Genomic DNA, 8,358 nt, shown 5'->3' on the forward strand with positions numbered 1-8,358 from the left:
TCGGAGCCGCAGCCCCGGGTCACCACGCTCCGCCCGGCGAGCTGAGCTCCTGCGAGCCCGGGGCATGTGAAGGCTGGAGCCGGGGGAAGAGCTGCCTGCTGAGGTCAGTGAGTAACGCTCGGGTTCTGTTTGTTTCCCTCCTCTCCTCTGAAATGAGAGGCTCGATGGGGACTGAGGGGAGGAGGAGGAGGGAGATGCAGACACGGAGGAGAGATTTGCTCGGGCCGGGGCTGGGATGCTGCCTGTTGGTGCTTGTTATTGTGAAGTTTTCAGGTACCTTCAGTTGGAACTTATTATTATTTTTGGCAACTTTCTGGGAACAAGATGCAAGCAGTGCACGGGCTGCTGGGCTGTGTGCCCGTGTCCCAGGGCAGGGCATTGTGAAGTTTTCAGGTACCTTCAGTTGGAACTTATTATTATTTTTGGCAACTTTCTGGGAACAAGATGCAAGCAGTGCACGGGCTGCTGGGCTGTGTGCCCGTGTCCCAGGGCAGGGCAGGGCACGTGTGGTCAGAGGTTCCCTGTGCCTGGCCACGCTCAGCAGGGAGGATGCAGGGATGCAGGATGGGGAGCCTGGCAGTGCTGCTTTGGGATCCTGCTGTTGGAAGGGAGGTGCTGCCTTCAGCAAAGGCTGGACAAGCTCAGCAGCTTTTCTGACTGAAATGACAGTCTCAGCAAGGAGACTGTTCCCGGCAGGAACGAGCTGTTGGTGGCTGGGGACTGGGAGAGCCCCAAGCTCAGAGATGATGCTCCAGACATTTTACCTCTTGGTAAAGCAGGCTGGGGGGGTTTGGCCAGGGGTTTCCTTCCACTCCTCCCCTCTAGCTCCTCTCCTTTCTGGGAGGCTCTTTCCAAACTTGCCCCCAAGTGCCTTTCACTAGGTGGGGAAGATGCAGCTGCGAGGTGAGGGGCTGTGGGGCTGTGGCCATGCTGGCCCCTGCAGCCATCTCCTCCAGGACCAGCTGTTGGGGTGGTGAGGGGATAAAGCAAAGCCACGTGCAGGGGCCTGGGCAGCCCAAGACAAAGTGCTACCAGCACTAGCAGTCACCAGCACCACCCCAGTCCTGCTCCTCCCTGGTGATTTTGGCATCAACTGCCTTGAGAAAAGAGCAGTTAAGCAGTTGTGATGCATCTGGTTTGTAGAGGGAGAGACAGATAAGGTCCATGACGTGTGAGCTTAGATGTGTTGGGATGAGTATCTGCCAGGCCCTGGGGAGATAACTGCCTGCTAGAACAAGGGGCAGTTTTTCCAAGAACTGTTGGCAGCTGAGAGCTTGTTCCCAGGGACAGATTGCTGGGTCCTGTCCCAGCTCTGCCACTGTGGCACTACTATGGGACATGGTCATGTCACTTCACCTCCAGGTTGTCTCCTCACTGAAATAAGGTGAGGAGAAGGAGTTGTTGGTGGACATGTTTAAATGCTGAGTGCCCTCGGAGGGGCTGCTGTGGGAGGAGCAGTGAAAATGCTCCTGATAATTGTGTTACCCCTGAACTCGCTGCTGTCCTTTCCTCATTCCTGACCTGGCCCACCTACCTGAGCCAGACCACCTTCAAACAGCAGCTCCAGAGCTGGATCCATTGTGCCAGCCCCACCAGGGTCCATCCACCACTGGGCAACAGGTCCTGCTTGCAGGGAGGGCAGCCCTGCCCCCCTTGAAGGGCTGGGTGAAGCTGGAGCGAGCAGTCCTTGAGCTTGATGAGTCCTTCCTGCATCAGGGCAGGTCTGCAAGAAGTGGTACCTAGAGGAGAGGGACCAAAGGCAGGGCAGCTCCCCGTGGGAACACCAGCTGCAGAAGGAGAAGTTGCTCTGCTAGAAGATGGAGGTTTGTCCCTTTGGGTAGCTCATGGGGGCATCTGCAGTTTGGTCTGTTGGGCAGCCCTCCCTTCGAAGGGGACATTTCACCCCTGTGTGGTGCAGCAGGTGCTTTTGGCACGTGGCAGCAGCAGGGATTGTTGGGAGATGTGCCATGGCTCTGCAGTGCAGAAATCCAAGGATGGAAGCTCTGCAGGGCATTTGTGGGCTGTGGCTTCAGGTGTTGAGGGCTAGAAAGTGGTTTAACCCTTGCAATTAGGCCTCCTATGTTTGTTTAATGGCTTTCTTGGATCTGAATGAAAATGGCCAAGGGGTTTTAGGCACAGGACTCTGTTCTGATTTTGTTTTGCTTTGCCTGCTGTTGCTTCAGCCTTGGGCTCACCTGCACATCTGGAGCAGCCAACCTGAGGGATTTCCCCATGAGATGCTGCTCTGTGCCCGGGGATAGAGCTGGGCAGCCCAGGACCTTCTCAGCCAGAGTCTGTGAAAGATTTTTAGCATGAGTAAGAGTTCCTTGGAGAGGAAATTGGGTGTTTTTGTGCTCCACAGGGCAGCGACCTGCAACCTGGGGGAGGCTGGATCCAGGTGAAAATACCAGTGACAGAAAATGAGAACAAAGCTCTGACCCACAGGTATGGGGCCTCCACCTGCCCGGGGTGGTGGCTGCTCCTGTCCTGCCAGGATTCAGGGAGCAGAGGCTCCACACTTGTCCTGATCCCTAGATGGGGAGAGATGTGTGTGTCTCCCTGCCTGTGCAGAGGGGTGAGCCTCTTTGCAGGCAAAGCTGCCCTGGGGGTGATCTCTGCAGACCCCAGTCTGCAGGTGCCAGGAAAAGCCCCTGGGTCCCAGGGTCCCTCTGGTTTGTGGCTTTGTCTGTGATGCAGGGAGGCTGATCAGAGGGAAACAACAGTTGGCAGAATTTGGGCAGTTGTAGTGCTGGAGGAGGTGATGGGGCCAGACAGGGACACCAGCCATGGGGTGAGATGTGATCTTGGAGCTGGAAACTAAAGCTGCTGCCCAGGAACCATTTAGTGATCTGGGTCTTGGGCCATGGTGACCGGTGGCTGTGTCTGCTATTGCAGGGCCATGCTCAGCCCTGTTAGGGGATGCCCTGGCTCTTGGGAAGCCTCCTGACTGTTCTGGATGAGCCAAACCCTGGGTAAGTACAGCTCAGCAGCAGATGGTGGGCCCTGAGGTGTGATTGTGCATCCATCTGCCCTCACAGCTCCTTCCTCGGGGCTCAGAGCAGCCTGTGAGTGCAGGGAGCCGAGCACTCCGTGCTTGTCATATCTGAGCATTTTAATTAGAGAGGCACAGGCCTGGGGCACAGCTTGGCTGGGGCAGTGCTGGAGGGACCCTGGTGTCTGTGGGTGCTACCCTGGGCCCTGCAGCACCCACCTCCAGGGCTGGTGTGCAAGCCCTAATGGGCAGTGACTTCCTGCCCCTCCAGATACCACCATCCCAGGAGGTACCCAGGCATGCAGCCAGCTCTGTCCCTCACATCACATACACTGGCTGCTCATCCTATAGATTCTAAGCATCTTTTCCTCTCCCAGGCACGTTTTGAGCAGAGCTTCTGACACGGGAAATCACAGGGTCCCTGTCAGGATGTGCCCTGGGGGAATCTGGTCTCTGCTGGGGTGAAACTTGGAGCTGGGGGCTCTGAGCAGTGCCCTGCCCAGCTGCTCCCTGCAAGGCAAAGCTCCTGTGGCCCCAGGACTGCTCAGATTTACCCTGTGGTTGTGAGGAAGCCAGAGGGAGGTTTGGTGTGAATGAACCAGCTTCCTCCTCTAGCTGAAATTTGGGTCACACAAGCCAACACAGCAGAGCTGTGAGAGATGTAGTTCATCCTCAGTTCAAGCTCAAGCAAGCTTTGATTTCCAAGGAGCAACTGTTGATGGTTCAGAGGGTCTGTCTGAGCTGTGGTTTCATTAGCAGGTTGGCACGTGGCACGAGGGGCTTTTCCACTGCTTGATCAGCTCCCACATTGCTAATGTTCCTCTCTGGCCCGCTGCTAATTTTGATGCTGCCCTAAATAGAAGCTGAGAGCATCTCATCTGCTTTGCTTAGCACACAGGAAAATTGTTTCCCTTCATTTACTAAATCCAACTTGTGACTTTAACCCTGTCAGCACGAGGCAACCCCAGCCCAGGCCTCCCTTGGGGAGAGCTCTCAGCTGGGGGCAGCACTGCACAGGGTGGGAGAGGGAGGGTTCCCGGGCTGCCCAGAGCTGGGAGAGGGGCTTTGCTTCACCAACAGCCAAGGAGGTCCCTTCAGCTGCTGAGAGGCCTTGTGCTCTGGGCTGGCTCTCCTTGTGCTCTCCCCTGTGGGATCTGCTGCTCCCAGAGGGACCCAGTGCCCCATCCCAACCTGGTCTTCCTCAACCCCCTGCTGGAAGACAGCACAGGCAGACACAGTTGGAGGAGTTTTTGGTTTCTGTTGTGGTATTTTTTCCAGCATCTGTGGTGGGACCAGCTGAGCATGCAGCGACCCTTCCTGAGCTTGGCACCCCTCTTACTACTCTCTGATTTTATAGCCTGTTCTGAGCAGCTCTCTGGGCAGATCTGCTGTTCCTGTGGCACCAGCTGCTCCAGAGCTCGGGGTTCACTCCCCACACAGGGCTCGTGGCCCCTCTAAGCTGGGACTGGACCCAACCCAGCACTTCTGAGAGGCTGCTTCAGCACCAACCCCCCTGCAGCACAGCTTAAATATATCCCTGTCTAGTGTAAGCTGCTTATTTGGGACTCTTGTGCAAGAACCGTTTTCCTGAAAACACTGTAATTTTGTGTCATCTGCAGCTCAGTGACTGTTTGGGGTGGTGTGCTGGGGACATGGGAGCACAGGCAGTGCAAGGGGCAGTGCCCTGCAGAGGTTAAATTTAGCTGGTCAGGGAGGATGGCTGAGCCCTGGCACAGCTGAGCTCCAGCTGGGCACATCACAGCCCTTAGCCAGCCTGGCCACACAGCTCCTCCTCTTGCTCCCGGCAACCATCCCTCTCTGAGCCCTTCTTTGCCAGCCCGGAATCTCCAGTGACCCCTGACAGGCTCCAGGCCTCTGGGTTGGCAGGCAGTGGGCACAGCCAGGATCCAGCCTCTGGAGAGGGCACGACACGTCGCCCGGGCTGCGCCAGACAGAGCAGCTGGACACAGGGAGTTGTGTGGGGTGTTCTGACTCTCTGCTGTGTTTTACTGTCTTTCCAGAAAATCAACCGGAGCCCTTCGGATGAGGAATGTTTCTTTGACCTGTTGAGCAAGTTCCAGAGCAACCGGATGGATGATCAGCGCTGCCCCTTGGAAGAAAGCCCATCCGAGGCTGCAGAGGCAGCAGCCACACCAGTCCCTGCCCTGGGAGAGCGGATATGTAAGCACCAAGATCTTCTTCTCTCCCTCTTACTCTGGGGGTGCTGCTGCTCCCCTGGTGTGGCAGCTGTCGTGGCATTACTGTGAATCTTGTGATGTTTTCCCCAAGCCCCCAGCCCTCTGAACTTAGCAGTTCTTTAGCAATATCCAGCATGAGTTAAGGAAGAAGGAAACATTCTTATGCTAATGGTTACTGAGGGAGAGGCTGGAGAATATGAACTAAGGTTTGGAGGATAAACCGGTGAGAGGAGTGTAAAACGTACTTGGATTTTTTCAGTGTGGGTCTTGTGAAGGTTTGGCCTTTTGAACAGTGAGGTTGGCATGAGGACTTCTCTGCCAGCATCTCCAGGAGGAAGATGCTGATGGTGGATACTGAGGGAGCCTTGTAAGAGCCTGGTTTGCTGGGCCGTGCAGGAGGCTGGGGCAGGTTTTCACAGGCAGGTTAAAGCTTTGCCAGTTCTTCTCACAGCGTTGCCATGGAGGACAAACTTCTGGATTTTGTACAGTTCTTGGATGCTGTGGTGATAGGTGTTGTGGAAGAACAGAGAAGCCAGAAGGACGGATAAACAATCGGAAGCTCCAGCAGGCAGGCAGCTCACTCACCCATAGGAAGAACAGGGGTAAATTGAGGAAACTGTCTGACAAATAGATGGGACAGGAAAGGCAGCTCAGGTCTGTGTTTGCACTTAAATTGTCTTTTTTATGACACGGTGTTGAGGTGCTTTGTTTAAACCAAGCTGGAGAGAAGTGCTAGAATGTGCAGGTCACACTTCCATGCTTAAGCACCATCACAAAGGGCTCTAAACTCTGCATTTGGGCTGATGGATTTATGTGTCCAAATGAATGTGAAAGACAGACAGGAGAGGAGGAGACCCCTGCCATCCCTCCCAGTGCAGCAAGAGCTGCAGCACAAGATTGCTCAGAGAAGCAGGTGTCAGGAGCAGAGGCTGAAGCAGCAGCAAGAGCTGAGCAGGTCGGGCTATGGCAGGAAGGCAGGCTGGCTGTGAGGTAAGCAGGATTTTATCCTCCAAAAATAGGATGGAAATGAGCATCACTTTTTCAAGGTACACATTTCTGATAGAGAAGTGTGCTTAGCTCTAACAGCTGTGTAATTCAGGAGACAGTTTAAAATATGAAGCTTTATAAAGAATGTACAAGTAGGCACATGTTCTTTCCAGGTCTCATTTGGTCTCTGAGCCTTTCAGACATGTTATTTTCAAGGTTTCTTTGTGAGCTGAAGGGGAAGAAAGTCATGTTTGTGTCAGGGCTGAGATTTTTATGTATCTCTGCAAGTGCATGAGCTGGGGCTTTACAAAGAGCACGTCATGTCACGAGGCTCAGGGCTCTCTCTCAAGGGCTTTGTGCTCACTGCGGCAGTAACAGCAACAGGAGGGGTTTCTTACAGTTTCCCTTGTCCCTGTCCCAAGTGCAGTGTCTGTCGTTTGGGAGTGTTTCACTGCCCAGCAGGTGCCAGGAGCCAAGTGGCTTTTTCCATTGGACGCTGCCCAAGAGGTGTTTCCAGGGCTGGGGACTGACCCGTGTGCTGTGTTTGAAAATCCTCCCTTTTCCCCATTTCTGGGTGTCCAGATGGGATGGTCCCCCTGAGGGTTTATAGATTTTCTGTGGGGTTCTGGCCTGGGCCCCCCCTCCTGGCAGGCAGAGCCCAGGCTGGCTCCACTGTGCCAGAAGAACCAGACCCCACAGGTGTTTTCCCCACACCTGCTGTGATGCAGCTTGTGACAGCCATAGCTTCTGCAGGGCTGGGCAGTGCCTCTGCTTGAGCTGGCCCAAAGAGCCTGGGCTTCTGGGGGCCTGGGCAGGGAGGTGCCACCAGGCTTAGCAAGGTCACACAGCAAGCCAGTACCCAACCTGGCTCAGCCACATCCGGGCTGTGCAGTCCCTGCCCCTGCGGCGCGGTGGGTCGAACAGCTGTTTGGTGCTGGGGATTTGGGCTTTTCTGGAGCAGGCAGAGCTGTGACCTCGGTGTGTGCTCCTCTCCCCACTCACAGCCCAGTCCTCCCTAATGGCATCTCCACAGACTGAGGAGTTCTTCGACCTCATTGCCAGCTCACAGAGCCGGCGGCTGGACGACCAGCGCGCCAGCGTGGGCAGCCTGCCCGGCCTGCGCATCACGCACAACAACCTGGGCCACCTGCGCGTGGAGGGGGAGGCCCAGGAGCCTGGGGACGAGTTCTTCAACATGCTCATGAAGTGTCAGGTACTGGCATGGCACTGGGTGGGCTGCCACGTGGTGGGGACACACACACTAGTTTCTCCTACCCAGGCAAACGCCATCCCCTGAGCCCAGCTGCCCTGCTGGGAGGGGCTGTGACCAGCAGCTGCCCACCTGCAGCCCCCAGCAGGTACTGACTGGTCTTGGCCTCCAGCTTCTTCTCTGTGTCCTGAACTGAAGGCTGGGCTTTGTCACTTGAGAAGGGAGGGGCTGCAGAACCCACCTTCCCACGGGGACACCTCTCTGCTGGGAGATCACTGCACCACAGCATCTCTCCACTGGGACACCTCTATGAGGGGCCACCAGTACAGCCCAGTGCAACCTGCCCATCAGTGGAGAGCTGTTCTGGCACAGAGATGTCCTGCAGAGGAGCTGGTGGTGGAGAGCTGTCCTGGCCCCCCTTCCCACCCTGCCTGCAGCCCTGGGCTCTGCTCTGCCTGTAAGGGCAGCCCCGCTGGTCCCCCTGCCCCACACCCTGACACCTCGGGCACTGCTCTCTGCCCTTTGCCTGCACAGCACGACTGCCCTGCCAGTCCTAACAGCTGCTCTCCTGCCCTGCAGTCCTCCAGGATAGACGACCAGCGCTGTGCCCCACCCGACTCCATCCCCCGCGGCCCCACCATGCCTGATGAAGATTTCTTCAGCCTCATCCAGCGTGTCCAGGCCAAACGCATGGACGAGCAGAGGGTGGATTTGGCCTCGGCCCAGGAGGAGGCAGCAGAGGAGCAGCAGAGACCTGATTCCAGCTAAGAACTGGGGTTTGGCTTGGGGGGGTGGGGGAGTTGTTTTGGTTTAATTTTGTATTTACAAAAGAAAAAAAACAAAAAAAAAGAAGAAGAAAGTGTTGGTGGTTTCAAACCCAGGTGCTCCTGCTACCACAGACTCGTCCCAGGAGCTGCCCCAGGGACACGGGAGCTGCACCTCCGTGTTACAGGAAGGCCCATCAGATGGGG

The 8,358-nt window shown here is 56.1% G+C and overlaps 1 protein-coding gene across 1 annotated transcript in view; it reads left to right on the forward strand.

The window, feature by feature from the left end:
* Positions 1-8,155, forward strand: part of GPSM1 (G-protein signaling modulator 1) — a 51,881-nt gene extending 43,726 nt beyond the window's left edge. The window contains exons 12-14 of the mRNA XM_009998951.1: positions 5,014-5,173; positions 7,182-7,390; positions 7,967-8,155. Of these exons, the coding sequence (XP_009997253.1) occupies positions 5,014-5,173; positions 7,182-7,390; positions 7,967-8,155 (558 nt within the window). The remainder of the gene's footprint in view (positions 1-5,013; positions 5,174-7,181; positions 7,391-7,966) is intronic.
* Positions 8,156-8,358: the final 203 nt, after the last annotated feature.

This window comes from Chaetura pelagica, unplaced genomic scaffold (genome assembly GCF_000747805.2).
Source record: "Chaetura pelagica isolate M959 unplaced genomic scaffold, ChaPel_1.0 scaffold405, whole genome shotgun sequence".
In the NCBI taxonomy this organism is placed as follows: Eukaryota; Metazoa; Chordata; class Aves; order Apodiformes; family Apodidae; genus Chaetura; species Chaetura pelagica.